The sequence below is a fragment of the Mustela erminea genome, chromosome X (assembly GCF_009829155.1).
Source record: "Mustela erminea isolate mMusErm1 chromosome X, mMusErm1.Pri, whole genome shotgun sequence".
In the NCBI taxonomy this organism is placed as follows: Eukaryota; Metazoa; Chordata; class Mammalia; order Carnivora; family Mustelidae; genus Mustela; species Mustela erminea.
Window position 1 is genome coordinate 99,590,340 of NC_045635.1, and position 20,384 is coordinate 99,610,723.

A 20,384-nucleotide genomic window follows, 5' to 3' on the forward strand; every position below is an offset into this window, starting at 1 on the left:
ACACGTCTTGGGCGACTGCTGAGCAATCCGGCCCAACAGCTTATGACACAGGTGAACAGATAAAAACACGTATATAACGCTCCATATTGTTATCACTGAAACAGAGAGACAGAACTAGAGAGAGCATGAGCTGGGTGGGGAGGGGCAGCCTCCCCACTGAGCAGGGAGCTCGATGCGGGGCTCCGTCCATCCTCACGAGCGTGACTGAGCCGAAGGCAGAGGCTTAACCAACGGAGTCACCCCAGTGCCCCTAAATATTTAAAAAGACAACACTCCTCTACAAATAGCAAATATGAAATACGAGCTGGCCAACAGCTACTTTTGTTTTGTCTCAGTATCAGCTCTTACTCTAGGTCTCCCTCCCGTACCCACATATGGAAGCAGGCGTCTCCCTAGCTGCCTGACGGGATGGTGGTCACCTTGGGTTGCTTACTGAGACCCCATTTTCATTTAGACCTGGGCTACCCTACTCGCCCCTGCCCCCAATCTGGCTGTTCCTTCTTTAAGTACAAAGGCCAGTAAGGAATAATGCATCTACAGCTTTACCATTTGAAGTAAAGGAAGAAAGACTATACTTTCAGGATCATTTCTTGGTTTGTTACCAAGGAAGTTTCTCTGAATGCGAAGCTAAAGGAAGCTTTATGGACATTCTGGCTTTCCACAGATTCCTTTCTGACAGGAGAGAGGTTCAAACCATAGTCAATTCCTGCTCGTCTAAGAATAGTCACTTAAAAGAATCATAATTGCTGTAACTTTAAATATAATCCACGCCACTTTCTCTGTGATACATCATAGTACTTTTTAAAAAAAAATCTATAAACATTTTATTAGCTTTGAAGAGGGACTAAGAAGAGCTACTTTCAAAACAAGAGACACTCAAGCCCTGGTGTGTTCAGACTTTCCACACAGCTGAAGAAGTTTACATCAAATGCACAAAAAATAGTACAGAAGACCTATATACAGAAAGATTTAGAAAACCCATCTCTAGAAAGCAGGTCACATGGATTCAAAGCCCTCACCGAAAGTAGGAAGAATCAATGGGAAGTAATGGAAAGCCTTCCACTGGGGCTAAAAGGTGACCACAAGGCTGTGGAGTCAAGAAACAGTTCTTTTTCCTCCTTGTCTAAATGCCTGCTTCCGGTCTGGGCTGAGAGGAAGGTCCTGATCACTTGAACTGGTTGTCAATCAAGGTCCCCTTCATCTTTGCTTTCTTGGCTTCCAGTTCAGCCTGGAAAAGGAAGAAAAGCATATGCCCTGAGTGATGCCATGACATTCTTATTTTCCTTCCTTCTCCTAACTGCCCAGACACTATCCTTTTGTGTTCATTTAGTACAGAAACTAGAACAGTGGTTGGCAAATCCACATATCTCTAGCAACTGCTTTCCAACCTTTCTGGTATTATGCTGCACATAGAAAACGATGGCGTCTGTGTGGTAAAAGGCTACGGTCAAAGGCGATCAGCGCAGGGCTCCTACAGCCCCAGGCCCTTCAAAGGGCTGAGGGAATCAATACCATGATATACCAGTATCCCATTCCTGGCAGAATAAGACAAGAAACACTGTTCTGGAACAGTGTTACTTCATGTTATATAGTTCGTGAACTGCTGGTTGTTGATTCATGCAAGATATATATAAAAATCAAGAGTTAGCACCTAGAACCTTGCACAGTAATTTGCCAGCGTCATAACAAAAACAAATCATTTAGCATGAGCACTTGAGGCAAATGCATTTTTATGGCATTTTATAAATTATAAATCTGTTCTTGACAAAATGGAGATTTATAAAAAAGAAGCAAGCCCCGGCCCTTCCCCTCGGCAAATGGGATAGGCATGGCTCTAGACCACGATGGCAGGGCAATGCCGTGCCCAAGACCCACCACCTGTCACCCTGTCACCGAAGGAAGCTCTCCGGTCATCAGACTGCACCGCCACAGCCTCCGATGAGGCACGAAGACAGTGATGGCCAATCTTAAAGAACTAGCAAAAGTACATTGTTATCAAGAAGACCCACCTTACCGGCGCCATCAAATTCAAGTGTGCACGCGCCATGAGTCTGTGACTCACACAGAAAGTAAGGACGGCCCCGGGGCTTTAGGGAGCCCCAAGGCCCCCATCCCAGTGAAGCCAATGTAGCACAGCTGTACGCCCTCCCCACCTAGGTGCACATCCACAAACCCCGGGCAGCAGGTTCAAGTACCGGCCCAGTCAGGACTGGCCAGTGAGTACTCTAACTTGGGGCCTGGAGCCCATGGTCACTAGACAGAGTACACCGACCGTGATGGGCCAGGGTGAGACAGCTGGCCACCAGCTACCCGGCGCCCCGCACCCGGCACACAGACTTCCTGCAGGATCTCCCCGACTGCTGGAGGGTCTCTCAGACCGAGAAACCCTCGCCGCCCAGGCCACTCACCAGCTCCTGCAGTCGCCGTTTGCTCATGCCCTTGCGCTCCAGCTGCTTTTCGATCACTTTGGCATTCTGTGCGTACGAGTCGGCAACTTCTCTCTGCGGGAGGAAGAGCGGCAGCCGGTACCAGTGAGTCCCAGAGACCTTAAGGAGCAATTCCTGCTCCTCGGATCTCAGAATTGTTTCTGAAATGGACTCTGTTCCCTTTAAACTCGTCAGCTGTACAATAATCCAGGACAGCTCAGGTTTCGGCCGAAACCATTTGAAAAACAACAGATAACATCTCTCTGTAAACCTCATTATACTAAAGGACCATAAAGGTAATTGATCCTACTACTACAGAGAGCCTCACAAGCCACTCGAGCCAGACTGACGGGACCTCAAACTGCAGAGTCCGATAGGTTTTTAGGAATGAAGAGGGATGAGAGATGAGGGATTTGCCCCCTGAAAGCATCTCAAAATCAGTATGAAAATGCCACTGATCCAGTCCAACTGCCTGGTTCTCATTTTACAGATGCCCTAGGGATCCAGAAAGACAGGAACGGGACTGGGGTCCTCTAGTTTCTTACTAACACAGTAAGGCCTGGAAGCAACATTTCTCATTATTCCGCTACTCGAATGGGCTGATTCTAGAGTCCCAGTTCCTTCCGGGCCCACCCCCCAATCCAGTTCCCTTGGGAGCAGAAGCACTCACAGCCTCAATCTCCTCTTCCTCTTCATCAATGGTAGACACCGTAACGGAGCTGAACTTGCCCATGTCTTTGGTCCGTTTGGTCATCATCACCTGGAGTCACAGGAGGAGGAATCAGTCTCGTTCACTGCAAGAGGCTCTGTGAGCTGCACATCGCGCACGTGTGTCCATGCACATGCCTGACTGCAGGGTGAGGACGGAGAGGCTGGCCTATCTAAAAGTGCCAGTAGATTTTTTTTTTCTATTTGGATTCTATTTTTCTAATATTTGCCATCAAGGCCTTTTAACTTTCACTTTAACTGTCCACACTGAAAAAGGAAGAGATTTCAAAGGAAATCAATGTGAATCAAAACCATACAATTTCTAACTTTACTCCTGGGACAGCCGTAGGAAAGAACAGAACACATAATAGATGTTACATTAACATCTGCTCACCCATAAAAATGGCATCCTCTTAATAAAGCATGCGTCCAAAAAGAGCACTTTCTCATTATACTCATTGAAAGATGGAGGGCGATCTGGAGATTCGCAGCTATATGAACCAGTCAGTCTCCTTCAGTGATTACCTTCTTAGGAGGCTCTTGCTTCTGAGTGTAGATATTCGTTTTACCAAAACCTTGGCCGAACTTGACTACTGCGCCATCCACAATGAAGGTCACGGGGGCATTCTTGGGCTGGGACTGATAGAAGAGGGGCAGTCCACACCTGCAAACAGCAGAGTCAGTCTCTGGGAAGCTCAGAATCCAAATCCCCAAAACGCCGATTCACAAAGCGCGCTCAGACACTGAGAATAGTTTCATTCGTGGCATAAACTGAGGATTCGCTCCTTCCGGTGTTTCCCGGAACTGCTGCCCAAGAATCACTGAGGAATCACTTTACCGAGTAAGAATTTGTTACAGCTGCTGCTCAGACTCCCAGCTCCTTCCAAAGATCTTCATTCAGCAAATCTGGAAGCTGAGGCCTGGGAATCTATCACTTTCCTCAGCATCCCAGGTAATTCTCAGCATTGGACAAGTTTGGGAAATGCTGGCGCCCGCTGCTGTTTGCTTTCCCGTTAAAGCCACTGCCACTCTGGGGCGCCTGGCTGGCTCAGCTGGGAGAGCATGTGACTCCGGACGAGGCTGTGAGTTTGAGCCCCATGTTGGATGGAAAAATTACTTAATAAATAAAAATTTTAAAATACAAGTTTCTTAAAAATATATATATATAATATATATATATATATAAATAATACCTGCTGGGGCTCCTGGATGGTACAACCAACTCTTGGTTTCAGCTCAGGTCATAATCTCAGGGTCGTGGGATCAGGCCCCACACCAGGCTCCGCACTCAGCGAGGAGTCCACTTGGGTTCCCCTCTCTCTCTTTCTCACTCTCTAATAGATATATATTTAGGAAAAAAAAAACTGCTGCCATTCTTCCCAGAAGTCTGGGTACCTAGCATGGGGGGTTTGTCTAGTTTTGTTTGGGTTTTTATAGTGTCGAGAAGGGGTGTAAAGCTCCCCGGCAGTGGCCGGCCAACTGCTCTAGGGAGTAATCATCAAACTTTCTTGGGTCAGTCAGTTTTGTTCTACTTTTTCAGCTACATGAAGTACTCAAAAGACATGATAAACTGGTGGGGGGCTGCCTGGCTGGCTCAGTTGGTGGAGTGTGACTCCTGACCTTGGGGTTGTGAGTTTGAGACCCACGTTGGGTACAGACGTTACTTAAAAATCAGATCTTTAAAAAAAAAAAAAAGACACAAACTGAAGTTGACAACTCTAGTGTGGCTGGGAACTAAATTGCCTTCTTAGCCATTTCCGTGCCTTGATTCTCCTTGCCAGAGTCTTCTGAGAGCCAAGGTGTAGCTGTTGTGCCATCAACCAGATGGAACATACTGTAGTTTAGTATTCTCACTGTTAACGGCCAAAAGCTGGACATGTAGATATAGCTTTACAGAACAGTCTCTAACGCTCTTGTGGGTCTATGGGCCCACCAGTAGGCTTTATAAGTAAGTCTGGATTACGTTACATTATGTTCCATTGACCATACGAGCCAGCGATTCCACTCCAGAGAAAACACGTGTCCCCACCAAGGTTTATACAGAATGTTCGTAACGGCTTTATGCAGGACAGTCAAAACCATCAGCAACTCAAATGCCATCGTACAGGGGGAGAGGGACAATGGAGCCATGGACACTACTCACCAGGGCTCAATCCCAGGACCCTGAGACCATGAACTGAGCCAAAGGCACAGGCTTAACCCACTGAGCCACCCAGGTACGCCTGTAGGTAACATTTTTAGAAAAGGCAAAACTGTAGCTACAGAAGGCAGCTCAGCGGCTGCCAGTGGGGGAACACAGAGAAGAGGACTGACTGCAAAGGGCACAGGAGGCCGGGAATGGCCCGCATCAGGGCAGGGTGGTGTTTGCGGACTATACATTTCTGTCACAAGTTCTCAGACTGTATGCTTAACACGGGCAAATCTGGGGAGCACCTGGCTGGCTGTCAGGAGAGCAGGCGAAAGTCGGTCTTGGGGTGGTGAGTTCAAGCCCCACAGTAGGCAGAGAGATTAGTTAAGGAAAAAAAAAAAAAAAAGGACAGGGGCGCCTGGGTGGCTCAAGCTAAGTGTCTGCCTTCAGCTCAGGTCATGATCCCAGGGTCCTGGGATCGAGCCCTATTTGGGCTCCCTGCTTAGCGGGAAGCCTGATTCTCCCTCTCCCATTCCCCCTGCTTGTGTTCTTTCTCTCGCTGTCTCTCTCTACGTCAAATAAAATCTTTTTTTAAAAAAAGGCAAATTTTATCATATATAATTTATATCTCTATTTAGAAAAAATGATACAATGTTAAAAAAAATTTCTGTGACCAGCTGGTCAGAGATGTGACTTCTGAGAAGCATATTGGTATTTGTGTAGTTGAAGTTCAAAGGCAGTTGGGATTACAAGGATAAAGATAACAGAGAATGGTATCCACATAATTCTTTCCTGAACACACTACCGCCTTTGCTTTTGCGTGATTGGGAGAATCCCACGCTGTTAGACACGTACTTTGCACACTTCTTCCTGTATTGTCGCTCAATGCCTTCGGGCCTGTGCAGGAAACGGAAGTAAAAAAAAAAAAAAAGGTATGAACAAATGAGCAGCAGGAGCTATAGTCACAGTAGCAGGCAGGGTCACGGTGGTAACAATAACAACAACAACAATACCAGCACCCACATGTACGCAGTGCTCAAGAACGTATGTTATGAAGCCATTTAAGCCTTACAGCAACCCAAGTTCCTATTACCATTCCTATTTTCCACACGAAGGCACAAACCTAAGCACATGATTTGCCCCAGTCAGAGTCCAGAAGCAGAATAGGCTACATTCAAGCCCAGGCCACCAAGCTCAAGAGCCCACAAGAGCGCCTTAGGTAAGCAACTCTGCCACCCACCCAAGATGCTTAACACAAACCTGGGACTCATCCTTGACTCCTCTTTCTCTTATTGCCCACACCCAGTCCATGAGCAAATCCTATGGATTTTCTCTCCAAAAAAAGATCTTGAACCTGTCTGCTTTGCTCCACCTTCCGGCCACCATCTCTTCCTTGGCCGACTGTCCTAGCTTCCAGACTGGTCTCCTCACTTCCTTGCCCCCATTTTTTAAAAGGCCATATGCAAACATGGCATATGTAAGAATAGAAAGAAAAGTAAATATCCTCCCCACCCACCCTTCACCCACCCAGTTCTCTTCCCCAGCGGCAAATATTGCTTCTGGTTTCTTCTGTTCCTCCCAGAGATAGTTGACGATTCAAGCAAGGAATCCTTACTGACATAGAAAGAAAATATATTTTATTTCTTTCCCTTTTTAGACAAACGCAGCATACCTTACACTTCTTTGTTCTTCATTTGTTTGCCTAAAAAAATGTGTCCTGGTTAGAAAATTCATAGGGGACCCTTCCTTACCAATTGACAAAGAGCTGCCTCATTCTTCATAAGGGCTGCACTGTATTCCTTTGTGTGGATAAACCGAAAAGTCTTTTACCTGTTGGATAAATTCCTAGAAGAGTATCCGCTTTAAATTCTGAGAAATACTGCCAAATTACTCTCTAGGGAAGTTGAACCAATCTACGTTCCTACCATCAATGTGAAATTTGTGTTTCTCTCCAGTCTCACCAACAGGATGTGATTAAATTGCACGACTATCAATCTGACACATGAAAACTGTGTTCTCATAATTTGCATTTCTTTTTTTAAAGAGTGAAAAGTGAGGCATCTTTTTGTGTATTTTATAGGCATTTGTGTTTTCTCTTTTTGGGTGAACTGTCAGTTCATATCTTTTGCCTACTGAGTTATCTTCTTATTTTCTAGACTTGCAAATGTTGACGGGCCTTATAAATATTTCTTCCCCAGTTTGACTGGGGGAAATTTCAGATCTGGGGGCAGTCAAATCGAAAGCAAGTGCGCGCATGTGTGTGGTATTCGGTTAGGCCTTCCCTGTTCTAAATTCATACCTAACATACAAACTTTAACTACTATTCTAGAATCTGCTTCCGCTACTGTTACACTCCAAATCATTCTTTAAACAGAGGCAAGAGTGGCTTCCTAAGACACCTAGAATAAAATCCAGCCTCCTTACCATGGCCTCCTAGGCACCAGCTGAGCACAAAACGGGGCCCTTCTCCTTTCACAGATGCCCTCCCTCCCTCACCATGAACCAGCCACAACAGACCTCGCTTCTTTGAACAAACAAGTGCTTTCCCACCTCGGACCTTTCACACACACACTTCTTTCTCCCCAGAATGCTCTTCTCACTGCTTTCCCATTCTCATTTTTGGGGTCTCAGCCACTTTTTCAAAGAAGTTTTCATGATATTCTCTGCATGAGCCCTTGTTTCATTCACAGGACCTCCCAGAATCATAGTAACTTTATTTTTCTGTCATTCCACTGGACTGTAGGGCCCATGTGATCAAAGATTAATGGAGACCATGCCTGTCTGACCACTCTATCGCCAGAACCGAGCAAAGTACTGGAAACGAAACAGACATGCAATAAAACACTGGTTGAAAGAATTCTTTTAAGAATTTGGTTTAGTGGGGCGCCTGGGTGGCTCAGTGGGTTAAAGCCTCTGCCTTTGGCTCAGGTCACGATCCCAGGGTCCTGGGATCGAGTCCCGCATCAGGCTCTCTGCTCAGCGGGGAGCCTGCTTCCCTCTCTTTCTCCGCTTGCCTCTCTGCCTACTTGTGATCTCTGTGTGTCAAATAAATAAATACAATCTTTTAAAAAAAGAATTTGGTTTAGTGAGGAAAATTACAATCATGGAGGTAAGTTCTTAAATGGAGAAATGTATACCATGTAATGGGAATGTAAAGGTGGGAGCACCAAGTCTGTCTGAGGCAGTCATGGAAGGCTTCATGAGGAGGTGGCTGAAAGTCAATGGTCCTGATAGCAAGCAGTATTTCAAGCAGTGGGAATATTATGTGCAAAGCCAAAAAGCACAGCATATTCAGGGAATTATAAATCGTCTAATGTTAGTAGGATTTTAAAAAATCAAGAGTACTACTGGTCTGACAGAAAAAGATTTGTAAGATTATCCTATGAATGACCATATGGCAACAAATGAGATAATCGAGATGAAATGGGCAAACTCCTAGAACAATAGAATAAGGTAAACTACCAAAACTCACTGGAAAAGAAACAGAAAATCTAAATAGACTATCCACGTAAAGAAATTTAGTTAGTAATCAAAACACTTTGCACAAAGAAAAGCCTGGGATGAGTGGCTTCACTGGTGAATTCTACTAAAAGTTCAAAGAATTAATACCAAAGTTTCACAAACTTTTCAAAAAAGGAGGAAATACCTTCCAGCTCTTCATATGAAGCCAGGATTACCCTGATACCAAAACCAGACAAAGGTACAACAACAACAACAAACTAGAGATCAATATTGCTTACAAACACACAGGCAGAACTCTTTAAAAAACAAAAAAATACTAGCAAACTGAATCCAGGAGCATAGAAAAAAGATCATATAACATGACCAAGAAGAATTTATTCCAGGACTACAAGACTGGTACAACATAAAAAAAATTAATCAAAGCCAAGACACCATAGTAATAGAACAAAAGAGGGGAAAAAATGATCATCTGAATATCTCAACAGACACAAAAGAAAAGCAGCTGACAAAATTCAAAACCCTTATTAATATACTAGGCATAGAAGGGAACTTTCTGCACCTGATAAAGGGTATCTATGAAAAACCCACAGTTACTAACAGTTACATAAACTAATATCATACTTAATGGTGAAAGACAGAAAGCTTTTCTCCTAGGATCAGGAACAAGACTAGGATACTCACTCTCAACACTTCTATTCAACATTGTAGGAAAAGTTCTAGCCAGGGCAACTGGCAAGAAAAAGAAATAAAAAGCATCCAGATTGGAAAGGAAAAAGTAAAACCATCTCTATCTGTAGATGACATGATCTTACATACAGAAACCCTAAAGAACACACAAACATACAATGAGAGCTAATAAACAAGTTTAGAAAGACTGCAGGTTACATGATCAACATATAAAAACTAATGGAGGGCGCCTGGGTGGCTCAGTGGGTTAAGCGGCTGCCTTCAGCTCAGGTCATGATCTCAGGGTCCTGGGATCGAGTCCCGCATCAGGCTCTCTGCTCAGCGAGGAGCCTGCTTCCTCCTCTCTCTCTCTCTGCCTGCCTCTATGCCTACTTGTGATCTCTCTCTGTCAAATAAATAAATAAAATCTTTAAAAAAAAAAACTAATGGAGTCCTATATACTAAAAATGAACAATAAAAAATAAAGATAAGAAAACAATTCCAGTTATAATAGCATCAAAAAGAATAAAATACTGGGTGTCTCAGTCATCAAGTGGCTGTCTTCAGCTCAGGTCATGATCCCAAGGTCCTAGGATCGAGCCCCCCATTGGGCTCCTTGCTCACCAAGGGAGCCTGCTTCTCCTTCTCCCTCTCCCCCTGCTTGTGTTCCCTCCCTCTCTGTGTCTTTGTCAAATAAGTAATAAAATCTTAAAAAGAATAAAATACTTAGGAAAATTTTAACAAAATAAGTGCAAGGCTTGTGCACTGAAAACTATAAAACATTGCTGAAAGAAATTAAAGAACACCTAAGTAAATGGAATGGCATTCCATGTTCGTGGACTGAAGACTTAACATTAAGATGGTAATACTCCCTAAATGAATCTACAGTTTCAAAACAATCCCTATCAAAATCCGAGCTGGCTTTTTGCATAAATTGACAAGCTGATCCTAAAATTCATATGGAATTACAAGGAATCTAGAATAGCCAAAACAATCCTGAAAAAGAACAAAGTTGGAGGACTCACATTTTCTGATTTCAAAACCACAAAAGCCACAATAATCAAGACAGGGTAGTACTGGCATAAAGACAGACAGATCAACGGAATGGAACAGAGTCCCAATAAACCCATACATATATTGCTAACTGATTTTTGATTTAAGGGTACCAAGACCATTCGAAGGAGAAAGAACAGACTTTCCATAACTGGTACCAGGACAACTGGATATCCACATGTACAAGGATGAATTTATTACATACTTATCTCACGCCATCTAAAAAAATTAACTCAAAAAAAATTTTAACTCAAAATGGATGAAAGGCTTAAACCCAAGAATTAAACTATAAAACTCTTAGAAGAAAATGTAGACATAAACTTTCAAGACCTTGAATTAGGCAATGGTTTCTTAGCTAAGACTCCATAAGCAAAGAAAAAAATAAGCAAAGCACAAGCAAAGAAAAAAATAAGCTGGACTTGATTAAATTAAAAACTTTTATGCTTCTAAAAGTATCACCAAAAAGAGTGAAAAGGCAATCCACAGAATGGGAGAAAATGTTTGCAAATCATGTATCTGTTAGGGGGTTAGCATCTGTAATATATGAATTCCTATGACCCAACAATTAAAAAGACAAATATACCAATTAAAAAATGGGCAAAGAATTTGAATAGACATTTCTCCAAAGAAGATACACAAATGACTACAAGGTACATGACATGTATGACCCAGCTATTCTTAAGTATACACCCATGAGAACCAAAAACATGTTCACACAAAATCCTGTACACATGTACACACGTTTACAACATTACCCATAATAGTAAAAAAAAATTTTTTTAAAAAGGAAACAGTCCAAATGCCCATCAACTGATGAACAGATAAACAATATGCGGTATGTCCTTACAATGGAATGTCATTCAGCCGCAAGAAAGAATAAAGTACTGAGTCATTCTACATCATGGATGTACCTGGAAAACATGCTAAATGAAGAACGGTAGACACCAAAAGCTACAATATTTATGCTTCCCTTTTTTTTTAAATATTTTATTTATTCATTTGACAGACAGAGATCACAAGTAGGCAGAGAGGCAGGTGGATTGGGGGGGAATCAGGCTCCCTGCTGAGCAGAGAGCCCAATGTGGAGCTCAATCCCAGGACCCTGGGATCATGACCTGAGCAGAAGGCAGAGGCTTTAACCCACTGAGCCACCCAGGCGCCCCTTTATGGTTCCCTTTTAATGAGGTACCTAGAATAGGCAAACCCACAGGGAGAGAAAGTAGATTAATGGTTGCCAGGGGCTGGGGGAGAAGGAAGTGGGGAATGACCATTATTAGGTATAAGGTTTGTTTTAGGCGGGAGATGAAAATGCTCTGGAATTGATGATGGTTGCACAACCGTGTGAATATACTAAAACCACTGGATTGCACCCCGTAAAATGGTGAGTTTTATGCTCTATGACTTCCCCCTCATCTCCGAGGGTGGAGGTGAGGCATTAGGACTTTTCAGAAACTCCCCTGGATGGTGCTAACACAGCCAAGAGGCGCTTCACAGAGGTGCATATGAAGAAGAATAAAACTGCAGAGGAGTAATTACGCGCATCTTACAAGGCCAAAGTGCTTTCCAAAGTCATTGTAACTATTTATGGTCCTCCTGGTACTGCAGAGACTCCTAGCAGCTCTTTGACAACACATGGGTATTGTTTTCCCAGTTGAGGGATAAGGAAACTGGGGCCCAAAAAGATTAAGCGAGTTGCTTCAAGTCTCACGGTGGTGCTGCTACACCATCTTTAACAGCCCGCCTCTTCTCTTATGTCAAACGTGCCATGATTCACCAGCATCATGTGACTAGGGCCCTAGCCATAGTTTCGGTTCCATGTAACTTACACTTCCATATAACTTCCTACTGGGACTCTAAATTCAACCTCAGCCTGAAGGGAGAGCTCCACCATACAACGGACTTCTAGAATTCTGGAGTCAGCCCATCTCTCATAAGCCTGAGCTTTGAAAACACAGAATTTTAAGTAAAGGGGACTGTGTATTTCTTGGTGAGAAATTTTCAAATACCAGTGCCAAAGAGGATTTTGTCAAGTTTGCAACAATTCATCTACTCTGACCATGTGCCAACAATCAGGCAAGGTGTACTAAGGGTTTTGGAAGTACAAGGCAGGATTCTTGCTCTCAAAAAGTTCATGGAAGTGAGACAAGATACTGAACTGGCATAAGGAAGTGATTAACATGAACTAGGTAGCTGCGCTAATTGACTCTGGTCTAGGATTATGTGAGGGAGGGAAGGCTAAAAACAAAACATTTTTCCTGGTTGTGGCAGTCTCTAAGATGGCCCCCAATAATCCTTGCGCCCTGGTATTGACACCCAGTGTAGTCTCCTCCCAAACTAAATGGGGCTGACCTGGGACGCCTGGGTGGCTCAGTGGGTTAAAGCCTCTGCCTTCAGCTCTGTCATGATCCCAGGGTCCTGGGATCGAGCCCTGAATTGGGCTCTCTGCTCAGTGGGGAGCCTGCTTCCTCCTCTCGCTCTCTCTCTCTGCCTGCCTCTCTGCCTACTTGTGATCTCTGTCTGTCAAATAAATAAATAAATTTTTTTAAAAAAATAAATACAAAATAAAAAATCAAGGGGCACATATTTTTTATTATAAAAAAATAAATACAAAATAAAAAGTCAGCTGGTAGAGCATGCAACCCTTGATTTCAGGGTCACGAGTTCAAGCCCCATGTTGGGTGTAGAGCCTACTTTAAAAAAGAAAAAGAAAAGAAAAAAAAATCAAGGAGTACCAGGAGACAAGAATAAAAAGGCAGGCCAAGCACAGAGAGGCTTCAGACTTCGATTTTACCCCGCTAACCACGATTTGTAAAATCGCACTCCACCAGGACCCCTAAATGAAACTGGATAGGGGAAGGGTAGGAGTCCTTAATGGATTGGGCTTGACTCTTCCCCAGTCACAGCAGCTTCCTGCGTATTCATACTTCTGGACAAGCATGCCACTTGAAGAAAGGATTCACTGTCTAAAAATGTCTGAAAAGCACTGTTGTAAGTGATGGAGAGTCACTAAAAGACTGGAAGCAGGAGACTTCTGTAATGTGCGTTTGAGACCACTCAGGCAGTAGACAACAGACTGGAGGAGAACAAAATGAGAGGCAAAAAGACCAGGTAAGAGGCTACTTCAACAGCCCAAGCCAGCGATGGCAGGTACTGGAAGATGGCCTGGCAGCAGGGCTAAAGGGGAGACACCCACAAGACAGACTGGAAGGGGAGTCAACAGGCCATGGTGAGTGACTGGTGTGTGCAGGGGATGGTGAGGCTGGGGATGGATGAGCCAAAGGGAGGACTGGCTCACGGACTCTGGCATGGACTACTGCATGAATGGGGGTGTCATCGTAGAAGGGGGAGGAGAAGGAAGGAACTGTGTGTGGCTGATATTTAGAGACCTGTCTGCAGTGGCTCGACACAATGGTTTGTTCTCCTATAAAAGACATCCAGAAGAGGGGCGCCAGGGCGGCTCAGTAGGTGAAGCGTCTGACTCTTGATTTCGGCTCAGGTCATGATCTCAGGGTCATGAGATCCAACCCCGCATAGGGCTCCAACCTGGGCATGAAGCCTGCTTGGGACTCTATCTCACTCTCTGCCCCTGCCCCCCAATTCTCTCCCCCATCTTAAAAAAAGAAAAGAAAAGGTGGTTCATGGCAGTGACTGGGACCCAAGGATGGTGATGGCAAAGCTCTGCAATTCTTGTGGCCTCTCCGTCCTGGTCCCAGGATGGCTGCTGGTGCTCCAGTTATCATGCCCATTGTCCCCAAAAGCAGGAAGAAATAAGAATAGAAGAGTGAAAAGCCCTTTCCTTGGAAGCCTCATGCAACAGCTTCTACTTCTGTCCCTTTTACTTGGCAAAAGTGAAGTCACATTCAGAATCTTAGGGGTCATTTGGGGCAGGGGTGGGGTGGGCGCTGTAATGTATGCCATAACTTTTCAGACACCCACATACAGGCAGGTGTAGAAGAAGAGTGTTGTGGCAGTGCCAGGTCAGCCCACCTGCAGTATCTCCTTACTAGAGAAATAATGAGTTTGGCCTTGGTCATGTTCAATCTGAGACAGAACATCAGGTGAAGAAGGAGAGGAGGCAGTTAGTTACACAGTTCTGGGTACGGGAGAGAAACGCAGGCAGATCTAGATTTTGTGAGTCATCAGCACATAATGTAACTGATGCCGTGAGAGGTTGTGAGGACATCCAAGGAGAGTATAAAGAGAGAGAAGTAAGATCCAGGTCAAAGCCCGGGGGAATACCAACATTTAAGGGGCAGGCGGCCAAAGAATCCAGAATATTGAGAAAGCCAAAGAAGTAGGAGAATCCCCAGAGCAGCTTCACAGAAGTCAAGGAAGGAGAGCATCAAGGGAGGCAGGTCCCTTGGGGGGGTCAACAGAGAGACAGAAAAGTACTGGATCTGCAAACACTGGGACTGCTGGATGGGAACGGGGGGCCCAGGGAACAACAGTGTTCAAAAGAGAGGAACTTTAGAATGAAAACTTGGAGGTGGACTGTGATGGGCTCCGGGGCATGGGTACTCTTTTTTTTTTTTTTTTAGGCTCCAGGAGCGCCTGGGTGGCTCAGTGGGTTAAAGCCTCTGCCTTCAGCTCGGGTCATGATCCCAGGGTCCTGGGATCGAGCCCCGCATCGGGCTCTCTGCTCCACGGGGAGCCTGCTTCCACCTCTCTCTCTGCCTGTCTCTCTGCGTACTTGTGATCTCTGTCTGTCAAATAAATAAATAAAATCTTTTTAAAAAATTTAAAAACTTAAAAAATTAAAAATTAAAAACAAATAAATAAAGTAGGCTCCAAACATGGAGCCCAACATGGGGCTCGAACTCACAGCCCTGACACCAAGACCTGAGTCAAGATCAGTGGTGGGATGCTCAATCGAGGAGCACCCCCCCAACACACCCCTGGGCTCCCGGGCACATGGGGAGTGGGCAGACTGCATGTGTTCAGCAACTGGTGCTGGCACACACCCCTGGCTAAGGAGGGAAATGCACCCCCCCCCAGCCAGGAGGGGAGCACACTAGAGTGGGCCACTGGACAGACTGCTCATGATTAGATCAGGGACAACAACCGGGAGGGGAGTTTACCCTGCCTTGTTGGTAAACTCTGAGAACTCTCTGGCCCGACACAGTCACCTGGCCAGAGACCACGAGCCTGGGCAATACAGCCCTAGGGTGAAGTCCCAAAGCTGGCTCGCTTCCAGGACCAGGCTGGTTGGATTCCGGGGTTTCTATTTCAGACTAAGGCCACTCCGTTTTCTGGCCTAGAGGTGAGGGCGCCTGCCTTTTAGTGCCATGGGGGCCTCTGGCCTGCTGTGTTGTTAGATCAGTTTTTGTATTAACTGAGTAATACACAGCCGTTCGATATATATTGAAATACTATTACACATTAGTATATGTAACTATGATACATATATAATAAACACATAAATCTTAGTGATCTTAACGATACTCAGTTGGAGAGTTTTTCTTTTTTTAAAAGATTTTACTTACTTATTTATTTATTTATTTCAGAGAGGGAGAGAGAGTGCACGTGAGCTCAAGCAGGGGGAGCAGCAGAGGGAAAGGGAGAAGCAGACTCCCTGCTAAGCAGGGATCCGTATGCGAGGCTTGATCCCAGAACCCCAGGATCATGATCTGGGCTGAAAGCAGACGCTTAATGGACTGAGTCACCCAGGCACCCCTCAGTTGGTAATTTTCAACATCCGAAAACTGAACAAGGGTTAATGGAGGGAGAAAAAGACAACGGATTAGCTTCAGATAAGGCATCTTGTCAACCGTCCTATTCATCATAATGGGGTATTCTCCCCGTGCTTCCCAAAGGGCATTCCTTTGTAAATTTCATCAATTTTTATAATCTGGTTGTATTACTGGCCTCGAGTTGTATCTTGTGTATGACCAATTTCCTCTTCAGCTGCACAACTCTAGAAGCCTGTGCTCTAGAAGCACAGTGGTGCTCGAGGTCTCATTTGCTACTGAATGTCACCTAGCGGTACTTCTTTTCATTAGTGTGGGCTGACAAGAGTTTGGTTTCTTAAATTAACATAGCAAGATGTCAGCCTGTTGCTTTCTCCAGCTCAGCCCTAGAATGCAAGCTCCATACAGGCAGGGTACTTTGCTTGTTTACTGGTTGTACTGGTTGGATGGTATCCATTAAAAAGTCACATCCTTCCAGGAATCTCGGTATGTGACCTTATTTGGAAAGAGGGTCGTTGCAGATATAATTAGTTACAATGAGGTCATGTAGATGAGTAGAATGTGCTCTTAATCCGATGTGACTGATGTCCCTATAAAAAGAAGAGAAGAAAAACAGAGACCGAGACACAGGGAGAAGGCCATGTAACGATACAGAGACTGAAGTGTTGCATCTGCCAGCCAAGAAACGCCAAGGACTGCCGGCAACCACCAGAAGCTGGGAAGGGCCAAGGAAGGATCCTCCCCAAAAACCTTCAGAGAGACCACGGGTGGCTCTGCCAACAGCCTCATTTCAGACTTCTACTCTCCAGAAATGTGAGACAGTTTCTGTTGCTTTAAGCCACCCAGCTGTTGGTACGGTTACGGCAGCCCTAGCAAATAAATCCACTGGCATCTCAAAGGCTTCTGGACAGGACCCCGGCACAGAGCAGAAGCTGAGGAAATGAAATGTATGTGAAGGAACGTCTGGACTTTTTAATCCCCTGCAACTGACCTCTCTGTGGCCTCAGGCACCTGCTGAAGGCCACCCTCCCCAGACATACACACTTCCTGACACTCTCTCCTCCCGTTTCCCACGTGGCCAGGTTCCAACTGTTTTGTCTGCTTTTGAAATGTCAGTGTTCCCCAGGATGGTACTTTCAGTCCTCTCTCCTCTTGCTCCACACGCCATATAACGTTAGCCCTTCCCAGGTTTCAATTATCTCGGCCAAGGACTCCCAAATCTCAAATAGATCCAACCATGTCACTCCCCTGCTTAAAAGAGAGAGATGGCTCAGGGCACCTGGGCGGCTCAGTCGTTAGGGGTCTGCCTTCGGCTCAGGTCATGATCCCAGGGTCCTGGGATCGAGCCCCACACTGGACTCCCTGCTCAGCAAGAAGCCTCCTTCTCCCTCTCCCACTCCCCCTACTTGTATTCCCTCTCTCGCTGTGTCTCTCTATGTCAAATAATAAAATCTTAAAAAAAGAGAGAGAGAGAGATGGCTCTTGCCAACAGGTAAGGTCCAAACTTGCCTACTTCAGCAATTCACTCTGGGCCCACCTCAGGATGCATGAAGCCCTTCCTGTAAAGTCACTGGACTACAGTCACCAAGGACCGTTCGAAGTTCCCAAGCATACCGTAAGTGCTCCTTTCAATGCTTCCATATTCCCTCCACCTGGGATGCTCTTCAGCCCCCTCATCAACTTTGAAATCCTAGTTCAAGGCCAAAGACAAATGCCATCATCGTTTGGTGCCTTTCACCACCATTCAGAATGACCCACTCCCATCTGCTTTCCCATAGCTTTTGGCTTACCACCCCGGCATTGCACTTTTTACACAGAAGGTAGCCAGGCCTCCGCACTGAGCAGCAGACTCTTCAGTGGTAAGGGCAGTACCTCGTTCAACTCCATAGAGCCAGTTCCCTGCTCGGGGCCCGGCACACGGCATGCTAAGACATCAGAGATCGAATGAGCTCATTCTACTTGCAAAAAAACCAAATTACAGCTATCGAATGGCAACAGAATCACATCTCGGCAGCATTTCAAAGAAGCACAGCGAAGGTACTGCCACATTAACAGACGTTAGAGAGCTAACACAAATGTCGAAGTGTTGGACCCCTAAGAACAACCTGTTTAGCACTAGCTGGGGTACTGATTCCTCAGAAACAGACCGAAACACAAGGAAATCCAAGCATCAGCCTCTTACCTCCGAAGATACATGGTCTCCTCGTCCTCCGTGTTACAAAACTTGTGGGCGTGTTTGGCAGCATCAATCACGCGGGAGCGATCCCGGGGCCTCATGGGCAATTTCTCTAACTGACAGTCTAAAGAAATGGAATAAGATTCCGTCACTAGAGCTACTGAAAACTACCCTGGGGCAATCACAAGTGTTCAGTGGGGGCCCTTAGCACTGTAATGTTTTACTATAATTACTAATGCTTATGGAAGCCTATTATTTAATTTCCCAACTGAAAAGGACTTGGTGTCAGAAGGTCTGGAGCCCCGTTACCACCTTAGTGATCTTTGGCAAATTACTTCCTTTTGTTTTGTTTTGTTTTGACTCCTCACTGGAAGGATAAATAGATGACAGTATCTCAAAAGTCCTTCCCAGCACGTCAAGTTTGCTATGTTTCTATAATCATGGTACACTTGGTTTGTGTTCTAATGCGTGAGAATCAGAAGAGACAATCAAGCATCTGGAACAGCCTATGACAAAGGCATTGGGAAAAGTGATTAAGTGCTTAGAAAAAAAGAGAGAGGGTCAGTGCTATGCTACATGTGACAGGCAAATGACCCAAACCAGCTGGAGGAGTGTCAATCTGAAAACATACAGGAAATAAACAAGGTGCAAAAAAAAGCAAATGGAAATTGACATAATGCAAATGAGGTACCTAAAGGGTCACAGAGAAGTCAAGTGATCACAGTGATCACTTGAGAGACCCACCAGACATCCAGTGGAGACAGGGAACAGGTAGCTGGAGTTTGAGGGGAAGTGTAAGTTAAAGATGAACATTTGGGAGGAATCAGCATGTAAATGGCATTTAAAGCGTGGGAATGGTTGGGGTCGCTTAGAAGGGAGTGAGTACAAATTGTGAACGGGTGAGAGGACTGAGCCCTAGGGCCTTGCAATGCCTAAACATCAGAGTCATAAAAGGAGCTAGACCTTGAGGAGGGGCAAAATCAAGGTAGGAGGAAAAATCCGGAGACTATGGAGTCTTGGAAGCAAATGACAAAAAGTGTTTTAAGAAGGATGGAATCATCATCTCTGTCAAATGACACAGATGAGAACTAAAATGAGCACCAGCCATTGAGCACTGGCACCACTAACAGGTTCAGTTACTGACCTTGACAAATATGGTTTAGATGGTGAGATGGGAAGAGAAGTCTGCCTGAAGTGCGGTCAACATGGAATGGGAAGTGAGGATGCAGCGACAGGCAATATAAGCAACTCTTTCCAGAAGTTTTGCTATAAAAGCAGCAAAGAAATGGGGTTACAGCTGGAAGAGAACGTAGGATCGAGGGAACGCTTTAACCTCGTTGAAGGTAAAAGCTGTGACAGCCTCCTAGCATGCAGGAGAAAGGTTATAAAGTTTCTAGAAGCGGCGTGGGAGGAAAGGGAGATAAACAATTTTTTCTGAAGGAGGAATTTGGTTTTGAGAGAAGCCCGGATACACAGAAGGTTAAACAGAAAAGCTGCCCCGGAGTAGGGTAGGGAGGCATCAGCATGGAGCAGGAAAGCCCACCAATCTTCAAAGAGACGCGCCTCCCAGATCCCAGCCAGAGAAAACCCGCCCTAGAGAACCCGAAGTTTCGCTTCTTGCAGACGCCCTCCGGTTCCCGATTACTTACCCAGCACCAGGACCATCTGGCCACACAAACAGTAGTAGACGTGGAGGGGCTTCTCGCCGTCGTCATACTCCTCCCGATCCCGGGTGTCGGAGCAAACCACTGACCGAGACACAACTTTCGGCATCGTTCACAGGAGCAGCGCGGAAACTCTACGCCAAAAAAATAAGGGTCGCGCAGAAATGAGGTCACAGACTGGCGCCAAGCCTTTTCCCAGCCTCAACGCTGGTCACGTGTCAGTAGCTGGCCTGTGGACTTCCGGGCCGTTCCATTTGACCCGGATGCGCGGGGGCGTCCTGAGCTCTCAGAACCTCCTTTGCTTTGGCCTGAGTTAGCTAGGAGTGCTTTACTTGGGACACCCTTAATACCGTTTAAATTATTCATATATATTTCTGTACACGTATGTATATGCAGTTACATAAAACCAGATAT

General features: G+C 45.3%; 1 protein-coding gene across 1 annotated transcript; it reads right to left on the reverse strand.

The window, feature by feature from the left end:
* Window positions 1-805: 805 nt before the first annotated feature.
* Window positions 806-20,163, reverse strand: CXHXorf56 (chromosome X CXorf56 homolog). Its single transcript, XM_032330096.1, has 7 exons — window positions 19,956-20,163; window positions 18,313-18,430; window positions 6,118-6,159; window positions 3,660-3,798; window positions 3,097-3,186; window positions 2,409-2,501; window positions 806-1,228 (listed from the first exon to the last, which is right to left on the reverse strand). Exons 1-7 carry the CDS (start codon window positions 20,077-20,079, stop codon window positions 1,166-1,168), a joined length of 669 nt encoding a protein of 222 aa, XP_032185987.1. The 5' UTR covers window positions 20,080-20,163; the 3' UTR covers window positions 806-1,165.
* Window positions 20,164-20,384: the final 221 nt, after the last annotated feature.